The sequence below is a fragment of the Acipenser ruthenus genome, chromosome 18, assembly GCF_902713425.1.
Source record: "Acipenser ruthenus chromosome 18, fAciRut3.2 maternal haplotype, whole genome shotgun sequence".
Lineage (NCBI taxonomy): Eukaryota > Metazoa > Chordata > Actinopteri > Acipenseriformes > Acipenseridae > Acipenser > Acipenser ruthenus.
The window spans coordinates 29,865,623-29,886,226 of NC_081206.1; the positions used below are offsets into that span (position 1 = coordinate 29,865,623).

General features: G+C 37.5%; 1 protein-coding gene across 12 annotated transcripts in view; it reads left to right on the forward strand.

The window, feature by feature from the left end:
* The window catches only part of LOC117416881 (synaptotagmin-16-like), a 33,553-nt gene extending 29,435 nt beyond the window's left edge, over positions 1-4,118 (forward strand). For all 12 annotated transcript variants that reach the window (XM_034028414.3, XM_034028423.3, XM_034028400.3 and 9 more), the window contains one exon: positions 656-4,118. In XM_034028414.3, coding sequence (XP_033884305.2) covers positions 656-969 — 314 coding nt within the window. In that variant the 3' untranslated portion in view covers positions 970-4,118. The remainder of the gene's footprint in view (positions 1-655) is intronic.
* Positions 4,119-20,604: the final 16,486 nt, after the last annotated feature.

Genomic DNA, 20,604 nt, shown 5'->3' on the forward strand with positions numbered 1-20,604 from the left:
CAGGTCACCTTCCAACACCTTATGTAGTCTATACCACATTGTGTCAAGACTGTGATCAAGGCAGCTTTTTAAAACCTCAGTCTAGATGAAGAATTGTATTAGAGAATGTGTCCACACGCCCAGCACATAAGGCTGCTTGTTTGTTTGTTTCCTTGTACTTGGTAGCACTCCACAAAGCACTGTACTCTCATTAGGAGCTATTCTAAAGGGACCTGTGCTGGATGTGTTCTACCTTCTAATGAGAACTGCAAGTGTATGTGGACTGGTATTAAATGGAAAATGGGAGCCATATAAAAAATACTTTATTACCAGTTCTGTGTGTTAGTGGTTGCCTTAGAGCAAAGGAGCACTCTCCTTGGCATGAAACTTTGCTGTTTGTTATTAGCTGTGTTGCCCCGGGCTGGGTGTACGCAGAGAAGTGATATCACACTTCATTTTCATACTTCCTAAACACAGCGACTGATGCGAAAATAACTATCTTAAGAATAGAAGGAAAAAAAAACAGTTTCAGTAAAGTAAACAGTTTTTTATCAGTTAGTCTTATCTGTGTAAGAAATGCATCTGTTTTAATGGAATGGTCCTTCTTTAGAATGTATAAGTATTTCCAATTGGCTTCCCTACGCTGGGTTGACGATGGATGTCTCGTTTCTTGTAGACACCTATGTGAAACTCACACTTCTGAACTCGGTGGGTCAGGAGATCTCTCGGTGTAAGACGTCTATCAGGAGGGGCCAGCCCAACCCCATCTACAAGGAGACCTTCATTTTCCAGGTGGCTCTCTTCCAGCTCTCCGATGTCACGCTCATGATCTCCATCTACAACCGCCGCAGCATGAAGCGCAAGGAGATGATCGGCTGGGTCTCCCTGGGCCAGAACAGTAGCGGGGAGGAGGAACAGAACCACTGGTTGGACATGAAGGAATCCAAGGGCCAGCAGGTGTGCCGGTGGCACGTCTTACTTGAATCCTAGACTTCCATACGAAAGTCCAGAGAAGGTCCTCTAAAGATTGTGGCCTTGTACGAATCCAACGAGGACCAGTGTAGACTTCTAGAACTGGCCGCTTAGCTGGTGCTAAGATGAGTTCTGTTGCTTGTTTGCATTTTGATTACTTTTCTATCAACCAGAACCTACTTCAGACCAGTTGCTGCAGTGCATTCAGAATTACACGAGGCAATCTAGGTTTGATGTAACAAGGGTTTGTTCAGATGAAAGGTCATCTATTATTGTTCACTGTTAGAAGTCCTCATGAGGTGGCCTAATGCACTAAATCATTAATACTAATTCTTATGCACTTGCGATACATTTTTATTGCATGCCATACGTTTTTAACACTAAGTAAAAGGAACTATGCCAAAAGCTGAATGTTCTCAAAATGATCAACTGTTCTGCAGTGCTGTGTCATTTTTTTGTTTTAGATACACAGTCCCTAGAGAAGCTATTTCACAAACTATCTTCCTAGTCATACTCTTCAGTTCATCTTAACTTCCATCCATTGAGCCTTGAGGAATACGTATCAACTGCCAGTGGTGTGCTTGGTTTTAGAAAGTGAAATACCATGAGCTGCAGCTCTAGATATTCAGGCAATGTGCCACATCTACCTCACAATCAGCCTTTGCACTCTCATGTAGGGAGTCCCACCTGTATATCATGGCAGCACATTTGCATCTTTAACCCTAGTAAACTAGGTGTGGATTGGCTGTTGTGAATGGTAGCCCTGACCTACAGAGAACTGAACTCTAGTTTCAGGACCTGCCACCAGTCTACATTAGAGGAACAGCAGCAGGCATTAAAGAACAGTGGCTGCTGGTATGGAGCCTGGCTATTGTCCTGGGTGGACAGCAGCTGTAAAGTGAGATCTAGTGAGTGATACTGAATGTTGTGTAGAATTAGATTGCTGTTGGTTTTCTGTCGCGGCATGCTCACCACAAAGGAGATGATGTTTGTAGGAATTTCCTTTAATTTGCATTTCAAAAATACTTCAGTCCATTTAAAATGTTGCCCTGTCTGTTATGTTGTAAAGTCATGGTCTTTGTCTCTGAAAACAGTCTGAGAGGATCTCTAAAACCTTGTGTCAACAGTAGTGTGACGTTCACTTTGAAATGTCTCATTTTTTAGGGGACATTCCTCACAGTGTCTACAAACGCAGAGCTTTCTTTGAATTCCTTTCTATTCATTCTGACACCAAGAAACACTGGCTAGAGTCCAAACAACAAAGCATTTTACTGTTAACCATATAATCCCAAAACACACCTACAGTACGCATGTCCTTATATTCATGTATATTTAAAAAATATATATATATATGCATTAAAATATATATGTATATTTTAATGCATTTGAAATAAAATCTATTTTATATGGCATGACTTTATATTTTATTCTGTCTGTATGTTTTTATAAAGTGCCTGTAGGTAAGCGTCGGTGTGGGGCTATGATGTTTAAGTATTACGAGAAACAAAACCAGTGTTTAAGACCAGCATGCGCTAAATGTGTTGCCGTGGTATCAAATGGAAGCATGATCCGTCAACCCCCAGGGGGCAGTCTACACAGGGCCTCTGCAATGCATGCAAAGATGCTGCAACCAGAACACAATGTTTTGTATGTATTTTATGATAGTGTCAGTTGTGATTAACAGTGCAATATTCAGTAGTAAATGATGTGCATCTTCAGGGCTGCTAATCCGACACACATATAAATGTTTTAACAAGAAAGGTGGGAAATCTCTGTGATAGCATCTTGCTAGCTGAAACCAAACTGGAAGCTAACCGTTATGGAAGTTTCCTATAGTGGGTTTCACACAGTATAGCATGGCGATTCTGCAGCTGTGCTTTGACCACTTCCTGCTCTACTACATTAAAACTTATATAAGGGAATTATAAACAAACAACTCACTGAATGTTGAATCTCTATAAAAAGATTTGCAATGTATTTAAACTTTTTTTTTTTTTTTTATAAAAATGAAAAAGGTGCAACAATACATTTGCTGTCCAGCAGATTAGTGTTGCCAACTGGCTCTGTGTTCATTTATACATGATATGTAATTTAGTGTACATACAGCTAGGGCCAAAATGTTTTGCATCACCCTAGAATCAACTACTCCATATACTAAATAAAAAAAAAACTGACAAAATGTTGAATTCTAACATGAAATACTTTTATTTGGTTTATATTATGGCTTCAAGTAGACTTTTGCGATATAATTTTCTCGTTTCTTTGATTACATGATGTTAAATAAAAAAAATAAAGCTTTTTCTTTTTTATTATTATTATTATTATTTTTTAATTTGTATAATGTCTCCATCCTAAAACTCTAGGTGAAGCAAAACTTTTGGCCATAGCTGTACATGTTGTAAAATGGGACACACAGAACGAATACGGTGTCTGCTCAAACACTATACCTGGGATAATTCATCATATCTGTGCATGGTACTCTTTTTATTTCACCAAGCGGAATAACCTGTAATTCTAACAACCAGTGGAGGGTAGAATCCCTGAAAGGGTGTGACTACTGTCCTTGTGCTCTATTAAAGAGCTCTTGGAGAGCTTCTCCTGTAATGATCTATACAGTACCTAAAGGAAGGATTGTTAATGTTAACTGCACATATACAGGCTAATAAACGAATGGCATATACCCCCTCAAAAAGCATACCAACAATACCAATATTTATAGTGCACTTCATGCATTACGAGTAATGTCCTATTTATGCAAACCATGTCATATAGATAAACTATCAATGAGCAGATGAAAAGAGCAAACTAATTCAAATAGAAATATACAGCAAGGCTATACCCTTTAGCATTCTGCACCTACAGTGTTAAGTGTGTCTTATTCTTATTCCTGGTCTCATACAAAATCTTGTTCTGGAACCGCATTCAAAATGTGCATAATTGAAATTGTCAAGTAGTGTCCTACAAATAAAAAAAAAAAAAAAACTTTTAATATGAGGTGAATTAAAAATGACTATTAGACACGAAACTGTGAGGGCCTATGAAAATGATGGTTGTTCAGCTTCCCTGCTTTGTAATTTTTCGAATTGTATGCTGGTACATCAAAAAGCTGTTTTGTGGCCAAGTTAAAGTTCTTTCTTAAAATGAAATAAAATTAATTATGCAATACATGTCACCGTATAGTCTGTCTTATTGTTTGATTGCAGCATTTTTAAGAAGTTTAAGAAGTTGCCCAGTTAAGATGACTGAAACAGAAAAGCACATACACAGTGATTATGAACTACAACACAAATACATTATTTTAGATAACTGACGTTTTGTCCAGCAGCCTATATGTGTAAAACTAAAACTATGTAATTTGATGACTGCTGCTGGATAACCTGACCTTGACCGTGCACTGTGTAAAGATTTCAACGCTTTTTCCTCGGCAGTGACATTAGAATAAGCGCGATCGTGCATCTTAAGCAGTGAAATGGACACGCGGTTATTTCTCAACCCAGGTGAAAGGATTCTGGTTTCGTCCGGTAAATTTAAAGCTGCCAAACAAATGTATGTCAAGGGGTAGCAAAGGGAAATTAAAATGTAATTCCTTTCCAAAGACAATGGACAAAAATAATAATAATAATAATAATATTATAAAGCAACGAGTGACATTTATTTATTTATTTCTTAGCAGACGCCCTTATCCAATTAGCCCATAGTACACACAAAACAGTACTACATACACAATTGAGAATACACACACACACACTGTGGCACTTTTGTGTATAGCTTTATACTTCATGCAGTTTCTTTATGTTACAGCTGTGCTTATATGAAATCATGTATATATTATAATTGTAGTTTTAAAAAATCACACCCACACACAAACATCTCTAGCACCAAAGTCGAGATGTTGCTGAGATACGGAGAGCGTCATTATCGCCTAGCAACTCTCTTAGCAACAGGTAACATCTGCCGCTGCCTGGACCAATCCGCTACCAGAACAGCTGTGTTGTTGCTTATTGCACATAAAAGGATATTTTAAGATCTTAGATTATTGCAACCCAGATTGGAACTGGGTGTAAAAAAAAGAAAAAAAAAAAAAAAGAAAACTTACATCAAGACAAGGATTTGGATATCTGACACAAAAACAAAGGACCAATGGCACAGCAACCAACAACCAGCATTTTTTTTACTCTGTGAATTGCGTTTTTAAGAAACGAAGAGATACTTCTAAATTACAAGAACTCGTCGTGTTTTCTATAAGGTATTTATATATGTATTAATTTTATTTTACCCTGCTCTACTAATTCATGTTATAAAAATACCATATGAAACATGCATTGACAATATAGGCTATTGTATTGTTATAGTCAGAGCATCAAGAAAAATAAGGTAACAGATAATACTATAGTTTAGCTATGTTGTACAAGGAAGAATAGTAATCTGTATTGGATGTGCTAGCAGAAACATTTGTTCTAAATATACAACGCTGCAAAACAGAAAACAGTAATTTTCTAAATCAGTTCAATTAAAACTCGACAGCTTACTTTGTGCGAAACAGCTTTCATTTGGTGCGTTTTAACGTGCACGCATCATGTAAATCATTACAGAAGATGTATTTCAGTTGCATTCAAGTTAACTGCACAGGTTACTGCACAGGTTACAAAAACTCAGCTAAACATACAGCCACGGTGTAAATGCAGTAGCCTAATAAAAAACATGCGCGTGTAAGGGATCATGCTTACTAAAATATTTGAATGCTTTTGTTTTAAACAACATATTTTAACACACACATTAGAGTCAGAAGATGGCATTATGTGTGTTAATATTATTGTCGATGTTAATTGTGTCAGCTGTTGTGTGGCACATTTTCAATTATAAAGATGTGACATCCCTGTGTTTATATTTAATTCCAGATTACATTTGCTAAACTGTTGATCTGGCGTGAATGGTAATTACGATTTTATAACATCAGATGAACAGAATAATGTACCAGTAATATGCAACAATAGGCCAGACAAACCGACCTTGATACACGCGCTTCTAATACCGTCTCATGTGCAATGGATATTCTTAGTTTCGTTCATTGTTTTAAAAAACATATGTACTTGCAGAAATCGTTATGATTTTAATAATTACATGATCGTGTGTGGTACAGAGACGTAACACTGTTTCCTTTTGCAATGTACAGCCGTACAGAAGAGCCACTGTGTAATAAAGAAATGCTTGCTGTTGAAAAGAGTTTGACTGAAACGAAAGAGATCCATTTAGAACAGCAGTTTGACGGCTGACTACAGTAACGTCGGGTAATTATTGGTCTATCATCATCATTATTATTATTATTATTAAGAATATTTAGGTTTTATTGTAATCTATTTGTTGTAGTTTAGCATATATACCTTTTAACTTTCTTTCATTTTTTTTTATTTTATTTTAGAAAAGTAAATAGATAGAATACAAAACTGGAGTTATTATTATTTTTAATACCGGTAAGGTTTGGTGTTCATAAATCTGTTGTAAATTGTTTATGAAGAAGTTAAGAACAGGGCTTACTAGTTTTATGCATTTCAAATATTTTATTTTATATAGAACCTGGGCCTGAATTAAATCAAAGTGTATGGTGTAGCCTTTCCTGTACTTTATAATGGATATTGCACAGCCCTAGTTGTGATGTATTCCGAGCCCTGTTGAGCTTAGCCCACAGTTTGTAAGAGTTTTGAAATTTGCAGTGTCCTCCTGAATTTAGTCTAAATTCTTGCTCATATTGGTTAAATGATTGATTTGTTGCAAATAAAGTAATGATCCTTGTCTGACTGATTGATTCCAAATTAGGACCCATCTTTAACAGAGCCATTTTACGTGTGTCTCCAAATAAACTACCCAGCAGCATTCAATATTTCTTTCTATTGAGGCATGTACAACCTGGCTTGATTATAACGAACAATGATGCAAGCTGTTATTTTTTGAACGTTAAAACTATAACCAAACCATTTAGTTTTTTTTTCTTTGTCCATTAAATTAAAAAATAATCAATTGTTTTACACAGCCCATTCACTCCGAGAAAGACCAAATACATCAACAACGTCGAAAGTTGCATACTTTAAGAGAAAATATGCAGAAGAAGAGGATTTACATAAAGATTACCATGGGTATTTTCAGAAAGTAAGAACTTTTCTTTGGGATGGATTTTGGTGTTCATGAAACTTGCTGGGTTGGCAGGAGACAGGAGCCCTCTCTCTGTATCTGAACAGGAGGGATAGCACAAGCTGTAGAAATGTGAGCTTGTCCACATCTACATTGCCCTGTGAACATGCCCCAAGCCTGCTCTGTGAGGACCCCACCTGAGGGAGCAAGTAGTTCATAGTTTTGTCTCCATCTGCGGCTTCTCTTCATGAAAGGCTGCTGTCCCATGCAAAGAAACAGAGCATCCATAATTCCTGTAGCTGTCCAGCCTTTTTGGTTAGAGCCATGCATATTTTACTAACAGAAAAAAAGAAAGACTATCTTAAAACAAGTTCAATTTACCCAAAACAAAAGATCTGACTTGCTCTGGTGTTTTCGGATGTTCCTTTTTCATATGGGTGGTGCACCCATTTTCAAACGACCAAACTCAATTAACATGGATTGCAAATCCAGGCCTCCAGAAGTGAAAGGCTAGTGTCCACTGTGCCACCCCTGACCCCATGCCACAAGTGTCATATACATCTATTACGTTGCAAAATAAACTGCTTCTGTGCATTCTAAGGCTTGAAACCGCTAATGTTTCATGTTGCTTTCTTTTCAGCACTTGATATTGCCAGAGGACCGGACATGCATTTTAAGGCTGTCTCTGGAGAAGCTAAAGTTCCTTGAGGATCCTGAAGTCTATCTGCGTAGGTCTGTCTTGATTAACAATTTGTTAAGAAAGATCCACCACGAGGCTGAGAAAGAGGGCTTTGAGTACTTCGGAAAACATACCCCAGAACCAAGAAAGCGACTGAAACTCATGGTTGCCGGCTGTTGCTCTCAGTCCTTCTGCTACAACGAGCTGCAGTCTTATCATGTTGTGCCTTATGGGTCAGACAACACCATGTATGGATTGGGCTTTCCCAGCAGTCAACGAGGCCAAACTCCTCAACTACTGGTTTATAAAATGGACGATAAGGGATGATAACCTTTTGACTAGCACTTTGAAACAAGCACAATGTTTATCAATAGCTTAACAGAGGCAGAGATAATATTGAAATGCTTTCAGTAAATGGAAGACCCATGCCATGCCTTAAAAAACACGACTGAGAAGCATGGGTTTCAAAGTATATCATAGTATTTGGAAGCACAGTAGAAGTGGTTAACAAATTGTATTGTGGTGTTCTGCTTTTTATGTCAGAGTGTGGCAATATACAACAAGGATCTAAGCAGCTGAGCAAAAAATATTTAGATACACAGTTTACAGGTGAGGGCATATGCAAATTCAGCAGCAGCAGTTGAAAATTTCAGGGACCTTTGTGATTATATATATATATATATATATATATATATATATATATATATATATATATATATATATATATATATATATAAATACAGTATAAAATATATAGAGAGTTTTTTATATATTTTAAGCTTTTGTTCATTCATTGAGAACATTAATTATTGTTATTATTATTATTATTATTATTATTATTTATTTCTTAGCAGACGCCCTTATCCAGGGTGACTTACAATCGTAAGCAAATTTCAAGTGTTACAATACAAGTAATACAATAAGAGCAAGAAATACTATGTTAATGTTCCCAAAAGCATATTGTATGATTGTAGCTTTATGCTAATCAGTGAATACTATACTGTTAAAATGGAAACTTTTAAACTATACAATTTAGAAGCCTAAATCAGATACCCAAACTTGGGGGGGGGGCTGGGGGGTATTATGTCTGTTGTCTGTTATCGTTGATTTAACAGCTGATCTGCAGCTGTAAAAGAAGACTATAGTTTGTGACTGCTGGCCGATGTAATGAATGACTACTAAATGTTCTGTTTTGGCATCGATAAATATCTTATTATTAACTTGTCAAACTAATGTAGCCAAAACATATTAGATTGCTATCAATAATCACCAAACCTTTCACTCACTTATTTAACAAGCTGTTTTCCTCACCATATCAATAACACAGGTGTTTGAAATGTGATAAGATATTCACCTCAAGTTTTTACCCACACCTTTAAATAAAACACTATGCATTGCATTGGGTACACAATACAGACACTGTATTACTGTATTTATATTTGTCTTTCTCTGACATTCCAGAGAACTCGAGGGTTTGTTCAATTGATCCAAACTGCGCCATGTTTAGAGAAATAATAATAAAGGGGCCTTTGTGAACATGAAGGTTATGAAAATCAACCATTTACATGTGTGCCTGAGCCTCTTATAAAAAAATATGTAAACCACCATCCCTATTTGAACGATTTAACAAAGTGGATACTACTAGTAGAAAAATTACTACTGCCAGTAAGAAGCCCCCAAAAGACTGCTGCCAGCAATTTAACATCAGGGCTGAAGAAAGAGAAGTACTTATATTTTATTGCCTTTATGTTTAGAGAAAGTGCAATAGGTGGTTATATTAAGGATTTGTTTTGTGCAGTTACTGGCAGCAGCGGAATCAGCTGTCCTAGTGCCAGTAAAAATCCAACTGGTTTTTAACTTCTGAAAAGTAGCTAACCTGTTTATTAGGTTTGAGGTCTATGGCTGCGTACAAATGGGAAGACTAATGTTAGCCAATTATAAGTTGAATTAATAAATACAACACGGTTGCCATAGCGCTGTTTTTTTAATTTTAAATTTGTATTTGTTTTTCTTTTCTGTGGAACAGTGGCTTAATGTACTAGTCTGAGGGCCTGACTCAGCAGATTCTCCTACTGCAGGGACAACACAGCTAAGTTTTACCCCTGTGTATATGGCACACTTGTATGAATGCATAGCACGCACAAGCACATGCTTACTGTGAATAGTGTGGCTGGACTGTGTTTCTATGCATACGGTATCTGGTACTGTAATGCTGTTTCGGAAAGATATGTTTGTGTAAATATGCAGCAGATTAAAAAAAATGAGCTGCAAGCAAAATACATTGGTGGAATAAATGGAAAATGCAAAATCCGTATTTATTTTAATGCTGAATTAGATTATTTTGCTCTGCATTTCCGTCCATTGTAGTTCAGTATTTGGAATACTGTGCCTTACTGTGATGTGTGCATATGAGCCATTGTTTATATAGTACTGTATCTAAATGTATGTCCAATCAATGCTTTTAAAACTGAGGTTATTACTTTTAAGAACCATATGGTGCAATATTTAACTATAGCACATCTGCTAAGGTTTTGCTGCCTTTTCAAAGTGGGTTTTTTTGTAATTGCTGCCTATGATTTAATAACGTTTGTGTACCATGTTTGTTTCTATATAGTTAAGAGTGCAAACATGGGTTGAAAAAGTGGGAGCCTAATTAAATAGAAAATAAATGGTCCCTTGTAAATGTAAAGGTCATTCCCCATCATTTGTATTTCTGTTGAAGTCTCTGCACTCTCTGGAACCCGTTCATTATGTATTTTATTAATAGTAAGATAGTGTTCGCTTGAAGTGAGTTTTACAGCCTGTGCCAGATATGTGACAAAAAAATATTGTAATCAAGTATTGCATTTATTTAAAAAGGTATTGAGCTTATCTGCTATCATTACTGCCAAATAAATATGTTTTTAAATATATAGAATATGAACGAAAAAAAAACCCTATATAAATAAAAATATCCGTGATATATTTTAATACATTGATAAACATGTAACATTATCTATTTTCAGATATTGCTAGAGGATGCTGATTTTCAACATGGAACAGTTCATTTACAGAAAACCCTCTTATTTTCAAAGTTTACAATTTATGTATTTTAATGTATTAAAATATTTTTTTAAATGCTATATATTTGGCAAAGTATTTGTTATTTTGCTCAACATATCAAATAAATGTTTTCAAAAGTTTTCTACTGGCTTCTCTTGCTGTGTAACACAATTACGCAAAACACACAACACTGCCATCATGTGGCTAAACGAGGAACTTTATAAAAACTGAATCTACAACTAAAATGTTCTTGTGGCAGACGTCATTATGCAACGCGTCTTTGACAACAAGTTGTAAAAGGGATAAAGCAGCATCTCATAATGTTTTAAATGTTATACTAAAATGGTGCCTGCACCGTACTTAACAGGAAGCATATTGCTACATTCAAAATAAATGTAAATTAAATATTTATAAATATTAACCACATTTTAAAAACAAAATAGGTCTTTCTAAAGACAATTAAAAAAACGATTTAAATGTGGTAGTGTGTCTGCTTAATAAATTGATTTTAGCGAGACTGAAGTTATTACAGTTAATAGAGAACAGGGCGTAGTTAAAAGGTTTCAGTACCATATTGTTTACTTTCGAATGTCTCTATAGAGCAGCACTAGTCCTCCTTGTTGATCTGTGTGTATAATATAATTCCCCAGTACAATGCTTAACTATACTTTACCATGTTTTCATTATGCTTTATTACACTCGACCATGCTCTTAATATGGTAAACTTTTATAAGGGTTTCTGCACATACACATTTTTAGACAAGTGGACAATTCTGAAGTGCATCCGCCATCACAACATTCTGTTTCTTTAAATTTCCACTCACGCCTGAAGAAGAGACTTTTGAATTATTTAAGGTCTTTAGAGTTTATATAACACAGTGATCTAATACACAGTATCAACTCTCCAAACTATATGAGTTGAAACCAACATGCAGGAACTGATTTTACATTTGTCCCAGCCTGACTCAAGGTTATGTTTGCCTGTCTTTGGGCATCTGTTGAAGAATCTGCTGCACTTTTTGAATTGCCCAGAGGCAGAAATGTGACACTGCTTGGTCACACAGATCACAGGCAACATAGCAAACTGGCCTGGGAGAATCGAACAACCCCCTAACTTGCCTGGGGGGTGATGATGTCAGAACAGGAGTGCAGCAGGTTCTTCAACAGATGCTACCGGCATATGCAACCTTGAGTGAAGGGGAATTACATAAAGATATAAATGCTCTTACCAATGTTATGGCTGCATAGCGACGTAGTGAACAATTAATAACCCTTGTATATCCTCTGAAGGAGTCACTCTGCCCACAGCAGCACTGAGAGATACCTGCCTATACTGTCACAGGGACAAGGTCCATGCATACCCATAAGTGTACTGTTTATGACTGGATCAACACATCTTTGATTTAAGCAATTAGCAGGGTTGGATAAAATGCAAATGTTTGTTACCAGATTAAAACAAATGGAAATGTATTAAAATGAAAGCATTGATGGATGTCTGCGACACTTCAGAATAACAGAACCGGTGCTGCAGAGCTATACGCCACAGCAGCGTGATGTTCGCCAGTTTGTTTCTCTGACTGAGGGCTGGCCAGTGATTCCAAAGATTACATGCTCTGTTTGGCAGTGATGGCCTATAAATGATGTTTTAGTTTTTTCTAGGCGCTGCTGCTTATGTAAATATAAAAACAGAAGCCGGTGAAGCTATACATTGCGTGATTAACCTCGATCACTAGTCGATAAAAATATTTTACTACATAACATACTCCTAGCAACAGAGGCACCAGCTGGCTCTATAGACTTTACAATATGTGCTTAGTTAGTGAAGCACAAATATTCAATTATTAACCATAATACATGAGAGTCCACAAATGAAGATTATTATTTTCTTTCACTTAAAGAACAGATGTCTCAGGTCTGTTTACAGAGATTAAGAAAGACATTGTATCCACTTTCTCTAGATTGTATTAAGGGCACCAAGGAAAACTATTTTATTGAGTAGAATCTTGTTAGAGATTTAGATAAGGGTGGTGAGAAATTAGAGGTTGTCTTGGTGGAGTCAGAGAGCAGTACAGTAAGGTTAGCATTTCGATCACACAGAGATCCATTTTGAAACCCACTTCGTCGCGACACAGAGAAATCGCTATCTGGGGGACAATTGAAGCCAAGTTAAGTTTAGCCCTGGAGATGGGTGGGAAAGGGAAATGACCCTTAGCCCTCGGAACAGAGATATAGAAACACAATGAAATGTATATCTATATTCACTCTCTTTTCACAGACATTTTTCTTTCCACATTTTTCTTCCCCCAGCTCCAGTCATTTGCAAAGTGAATAAGACGGCACTTCTAGGGTCTGAATGATTTTCCATGATCAATGACTCAATGAGATATGCTACAGAAATCAACTGCAGCGGGTTTTAAAAGCATGATATCCTAGCCTAAGCTTCAAACACAATGATACTTTTTATTTTTTTTACCTGTACCTATTAAATCAGATTTGATTATTTGAAGATGATAAGGCAGGGAAGTGTTTTACATCTAAAAGGGCAGCACATTTTTGTGTGGTAAATGGGGTTTTTTTTGTGATTTTTAAGTTTGGGTGACAGCCGGCGGTGGGCATGTTAGAAGGATAATTCAATTCAAACTGTGCAGCAATATCCACAAATTGAAGCACTGCATAGATGAGAGCTCTGCTCTAACCAGGTATGGGTTCACTATCTTGGCACCATTCAGGCTTTAAAAAAAGAGGTATTATTGACTTTTGAAAGCCCTCTCAGATGCAGATGCATTTATTATTTGTTCAGTTATTCTGCTGCAGATTTCACATCACCTACTCTACAAATAAAACATAGGTAATATATAGTGAAAAGTAAAATTAACTTTGGCCAGTGGTTCTTTTAAGTAATTTAAACATTGTATTGAAAAATAAATTGTAATGTTTGCAATGCATTTCAATGGAAGTGAGTCAGAGCTGTTATATGTCACAGACCCACAGCTTTGTCATTTGCTTCATATGATTATGATATAGTACAAGTTTCATACTGTACAGAATGATGGCAACTCAAATCTAATGTTCCATAAAAGAACACCTGTAAAGCTCTTCTTTGTGTGCTTTAGTCCTTTATGTGGAAATGTGGTATTATTTCTGTAATTACAGTGTATAGCAAGCAGAAAAGGCGCTTAAACTTGTCAGTGCTATTCACTATGCTGAAGACATTTTCAGGCACATCAGTAATAAAAATGATTTAAAAGGAATAATAAAACGTAATTAATTCACCTTTAGAAAGCTTTTAGTCTTAATTAAACATAACCCCATATGAACAGACAAATACTGCACCTCTTTAGGCCTAATCATGTAAAAATCCATTCTCTTATTATATGTGCTTTTAGAGATAAGTTATCTGCCCCATAATTGCAAGATGAATGCAGCAACCTATGGCCCTTGTACTACTAGTGCATTATGTAAGATTCCATCAATCACTTGACACAAGTAAGCAAATCATGTGTAAAGGACTCGGAGAGACATTTGGAACTACATCAGCTGTTCTCTGCAGAGGGCACTGAATGTTCTAGACATTGAAATGCATCTTCACTGTTGTTCAGCCCTCTGATTGGGTGTGAATCAGAGGGCTTTCCAGGAGCACACAGCAGACAGCGTCTGTCACATGAGCCCATCTGCGGTTAATCAGGGATCTATCCATGCTGTCCATATCAACCCAGCATGTAATTGAGAACATGGACTACAGGCAATGTACAACTAAGGAACCTTTCTTTCTGTAAAAAGTGCAACGCTTGTACTTGTATGTGTCCATTTGAAAAATACATATAAAAGTTGCACTTTTTGTTGGAAACTAAGAATAATTATTTGCAGGCTTTTCCATCTAGGTGGCTCACTACGTTGAGTTGAAGACAAAGGGATGAAAGACAGGTTCAATCAGCTCGATCAGTAAATTCCAGCTTCTTCCAATATACCTCATTCTGTTATTTTGAATCCCTCAGAATGTAATGCACAGCATGTTAAAAGTGAGCGCTACTCAAGATAAACTGGAATGAAATGAATTATTTCAGAATGTGAATGACTGAGTTGATGAAGGTTTAGACTGAATGCCCCCTTGCCTTGGAGAAATGCTTATAAAGCCACACATATTCTGATTGTTACCATTAGGGGCCACTGCAGTCTTTAGGTCTGAGTTCAGATCTTCCTGGGTAGGGAATGGGTTTTGTTTGAGTAAAACAACGAATCCCACAGCGGTTGCATTTCCACACTTTGAAGTAGAAGGCAAATATAGTTGGAAAACTTTTTAACATCCTTGGATTTAATACAGTTCAAGCATGCATACCTTGTGATATTGTAAACACATGATAAAGCAACTCACAAACACAATACTAGTATTTGATCTAATGGGACCGTATTTCTTAAACCATTTTATTCTGATATTTCCCTACATATCTGTGTATCCATTTATAGCAGAGTATTTCTCTATGGAATTATTTGTAAAACAAAACAAACAAACAAACAAAAAAGGTATTAACGGTGCATTAACATTTATTTGCAACTTTCACAATACAGTTAATGCTTTGCATTCTATGTAATCTTATTTCAATGTAATGGGCAGCGTGAATGCGACACGCTTTGCTCTGATGCATAGTGGTTAAGACGCTCGCTCGCTGTGTGTATATTCACCAGTTCGTGCTCTGATGCATAGTGGTTAAGACGCTCGCTCGCTGTGTGTATATTCACCAGTTCGTGCTCTGATGCATAGTGGTTAAGACGCTCGCTCGCTGTGTGTATATTCACCAGTTCGTGCTCTGATGCATAGTGGTTAAGACGCTCGCTCGCTGTGTGTATATTCACCAGTTCGTGCTCTGATGCATAGTGGTTAAGACGCTCGCTCGCTGTGTGTATATTCACCAGTTCGTGCTCTGATGCATAGTGGTTAAGATGCTCGCTCACTGTGTGTATATTCACCAGTTCGTGCTCTGATGCATAGTGGTTAAGACGCTCGCTCGCTGTGTGTATATTCACCAGTTCGTGCTCTGATGCAGAGTGGTTAAGACACTCGCTCGCTGTGTGTTTATTCACCAGGTCGTGCTCTGATGCAGAGTGGTTAAGACACTCGCTCGCTATGTGTTTATTCACCAGTTCGTGCTCTGATGCAGAGTGGTTAAGACACTCGCTCACTGTGTGTATATTCACCAGTTCGTGCTCTGATGCATAGTGGTTAAGACGCTCGCTCGCTGTGTGTATATTCACCAGTTCGTGCTCTGATGCATAGTGGTTAAGACGCTCGCTCGCTGTGTGTATATTCACCAGTTCGTGCTCTGATGCAGAGTGGTTAAGACGCTCGCTCGCTGTGTGTATATTCACCAGTTCGTGCTCTGATGCAGAGTGGTTAAGACGCTCGCTCGCTGTGTGTATATTCACCAGTTCGTGCTCTGATGCATAGTGGTTAAGACGCTCGCTCGCTGTGTGTATATTCACCAGTTCGTGCTCTGATGCATAGTGGTTAAGACGCTCGCTCGCTGTGTGTATATTCACCAGTTCGTGCTCTGATGCATAGTGGTTAAGACGCTCGCTCGCTGTGTGTATATTCACCAGTTCGTGCTCTGATGCAGAGTGGTTAAGACGCTCGCTCGCTGTGTGTATATTCACCAGTTCGTGCTCTGATGCAGAGTGGTTAAGATGCTCGCTCGCTGTGTGTATATTCACCAGTTCGTGCTCTGATGCATAGTGGTTAAGACGCTCGCTCGCTGTGTGTATATTCACCAGTTCGTGCTCTGATGCAGAGTGGTTAAGACGCTCGCTCGCTGTGTGTATATTCACCAGTTCGTGCTCTGATGCAGAGTGGTTAAGACGCTCGCTCGCTGTGTGTATATTCACCAGTTCGTGCTCTGATGCAGAGTGGTTAAGACACTCGCTCGCTGTGTGTATATTCACCAGTTCGTGCTCTGATGCAGAGTGGTTAAGACGCTCGCTCGCTGTGTGTTTATTCACCAGTTCGTGCTCTGATGCAGAGTGGTTAAGACGCTCGCTCGCTGTGTGTATATTCACCAGTTCGTGCTCTGATGGAGAGTGGTTAAGACACTCGCTCGCTGTGTGTATATTCACCAGTTCGTGCTCAGCCTCCCCCCTGTTTTACCGGTGTCAGTACCTACATACTGTACCTTACACCTACAGCAATTAGCCCATTAGAGCATCATTCCCATGCACTTACATAGTTTCCTGCTCAAGCTGAATAATAACCTTAATAGCTCAGTGAAGAGAAGTATGTGGTGTAACTTCAAATTCCACTGGGTGATTCTTTCGGATATAACCTGCATTAACCAATCAGAGGCCAGAACTCATGTGTAAGTGTGTTACCACAACCTAAATACAGAACTTATCCTAATGCCTATTGTTTAATCAGAATTCGATTAGTGGGTGTAAAAAAACGGATATTTATTTGTATGTATTATATTTAGGGAACAAGTACCTCTGTGGGGGGGGGGGGGTGGTAGCCTTTCATTAAGTAGACAGCAAGGGCTTATATATCCAGCTCAATTGCTGCCTTAGCTTGAATGAACAGTCGTTGATTCTACATAATAAAGCAGAATCTAAGTTTAATTAAGTATGCTGCTGAGATAATTACTTAAACAGAATCGCTGAACCTGCAAAGGGTAGAAATACATCAGGGAAAGCATGTGTCACAGAACAGGGCTGTTAAGGTGATGTGTCTGTCTACTGTGCTATATATCTCGCAGATTTTTGATTGCAGATGCTTATGAGAAAAGGTTGAGGGATGCAGGAAGGCTGAAGTCTTGATGTACCGGTAATTAAGTAATGCAGCAAGATTAATTCTCTAGTGACATAAAAGAAAGATATCTCTAACTGTAAGCTGTAAAAATGGCACACTTCAGACAGACCGTATATGTTCCTGAAGTGGTTCTATGGAAGTGGGGATCAGAAAACACAACCAGTAGACCAGCCCAGGCGTCATCATGGTTAGTAAAAAACATATTTTTCTTTACATGTTTCTAAACCGTTCATACACCAGACACATAACAGTGTGCTGAAAGTAGAACCAATGACACTTAGTAAACACTGTGTATTTATTTAAAAATGACTGTACTTCTATTGATTCAGTTTACTGTACTTCCACAAAGCAAGTTTGGGGAAACTCAAGATTCGTGAGTGCCCAGAGATTACCTTTATCCCTTAATCCTAACATACAACAAAGTAAACCGTATGTTCTTTTTCTGTGTATTTTTGTTTTATGCCAGTTAAAGGGCTTAGCCGTCCTGCGAGCTAGTCAGGGCCCTGCATAACTTTAGGTAGTGCTTGAAAAGAGCTAGGTGTTTGTTTTCATTTTTGTTTATTTTGCTTTATTAAAAGGGCACGCAATCGCTAAAATCACAAATCTTGTGTCTGGGTCTGTGATTTCAAGGGTGAAAACGAACCTGAGCCGTGAGGATCCGTTACAATATATTGTAACATTTATGAAGTAATGAAACGATAGATACAGATCTACCAACCCACATGCAATTTGGCCTGAAGATTACACTTGGAATAATGCCAGTTGTAAACTGTATCCCCAAAAGTAGCTTTCGTAATTTCCCATAGTGGATTGATTTTTCCAGGTCAGAGTTCTGACACAGAGATCTATATTACTAGAATAACAGCAACATGAATGACGGCTGGCTGCTCCTGATGCAGGCAGATTGTAGCACAATTACACTTCACAAGAGCTCACAAGCAGTGAACCTGGATACTGAATATCTTTACAGAGCTGCCAAGCTTTCAATCTGAAAGGTCAATTCATTGCAGGTCAGATAAGAATTTATTGATATACCATTAGTGCTAGCTTATTCCCCAGTGGCCCGACTTATACATTGAGCCATTACTAGACTTCCGTTAAAAGAGCTAAATGTTTTTTAGTAAATATGAATGTTTCTTTTAGTTTTAAATAAATTACAGCAGAAGACTGTCCTGATGGATGAAAACACTTAACTCTCAGTTCATGTGACAATAACTGAAGCTTGTAACAGATTCATCCATCATCACCTGATTCCCAATTTTACAAAAAATCAGCGTTAGAAGAAGTCACAATTTTTACCTGTTCTTGTTCTTAATACTGTCCATTTTATCGCCTTTGGCTTATATTGAGCTCATCAATGTTTTACTAAAATTACAAGAGTCAAATATTAATGCACACAACAGACCAAACCAAATCATAAACTGGTTGTTTTATTAGGGGAGGCTGACCTAATGTCAAAGGATGAATCCCGGTTGCAAAGCTGTATGATTGATTAGCTTTCACCTCAACAAGTCTTCTCTCTCTCTGATGCCATAATGCAGATTGTGTGTGACCTGGGCAGAGAAAACAGCTTGTGAAAATTGCTCTAGCTAATTGGACTAATCGTTTGATCATGTTAATGATGTCAAGGTAGATGCCTCTGGACCTATGGCCTATGACTGGGCTTTGCAGGAAATTCAGATTTGTTGTTATTTTTAGTACAACTTTATATCGATGATTGAAAGATATAGAGGAACAACCTGTGGTAATACTGGATCCACTCAACAGAAACAAGAAACAAATACTGATTACAACAAAGGCAACTTCTATTTTATCACTGAGGGATTGATTCAAAAGGCAAGATGCCTAACTAGGCTGAACGCCAACATTCAAATGTCATACTATGTAACATTCAGTTAATGTTTATTTTTAGTTTGTTAATAACTATTTAGTATTGCTTTCCCTAAGCTAATATGAAAAACCTGATCCTGATATAAGATTCTAAGAATCTTAATTTGATATAAATGTACATAATATTGCCTGTTTCATCAATCAAAGACATTTACCTTTATTGCTAGAATATATAAGTGGAGATGAAAAGATAATACAGCTGTTTTTGGAATTACAGTATATATCAATACGATTTTTAACAGCTTTTTCATTTTTTTCCTCTGGTACTTGTTATAAAGTCATCTGTCTTATGATCATTCTTGATATATAACCAAATATCCTGAAACTTAGCTACAAAGATCATACCATATGTTCAAAAGCACTTTGGACCAATCTGGCAATGGAAAGATTGTAATACCCATTAACGATGTCATTAAAAAAATAAAACCTCGTGGATATATAGCTGCAGTTGTCAGCACCTTTGTTCTTTAGCAATTCTGTTTAAATTGCCAAGTCAAAATATTGCTGTTGTAAACCACCATTCTCTTGTCTTTAATACACTTAACTTACACCCATGACTTTTGAAATACCCAGAGGTTGAAGAATTGTAATGGCTTTCTCTGGAAGCTGTAGTGAATATAATGAAATGTACTACAGCTATGGTTAACACAGTCTAAATGGTCGAATGAGTTTCACTTGGGAGTTTCCTTTCTCTTCTCCCTAAGGTTACAAACTACAGTCAATGACTGAAAAGCTTGGAAATAACAAGTTTAATGAAGTGTGATTGTTGACCAATAAGCTATCTACTGCACCACTAACAGATTCTTTAATTTGCTTTTAAACTTCGGTTTCTTTGCTCCCAGGGCAGCTATCAGTGTTCCCATTGTGGTGTGCAAATGGTCAGTGTTTGGAGTTCAGCAGTATCATTTTTTTTTTCACTGCTCCCAGTTATCAGCTGACAACTTTTACATAATATTCTACCTATTTCAGAATTTCCAATTCTAATGTTGTCACTGCTCTCCACCTACTGATCTTCTGCAAAAGAGTGACCTGCGCAGCCTAAGCAAGTAATATTAATGAGCTACCAAACTCCTGGCCCAGCCTGGGCATTCTTCTTCAGGGTTTGCTGAAGCACAGTGTGAAATAC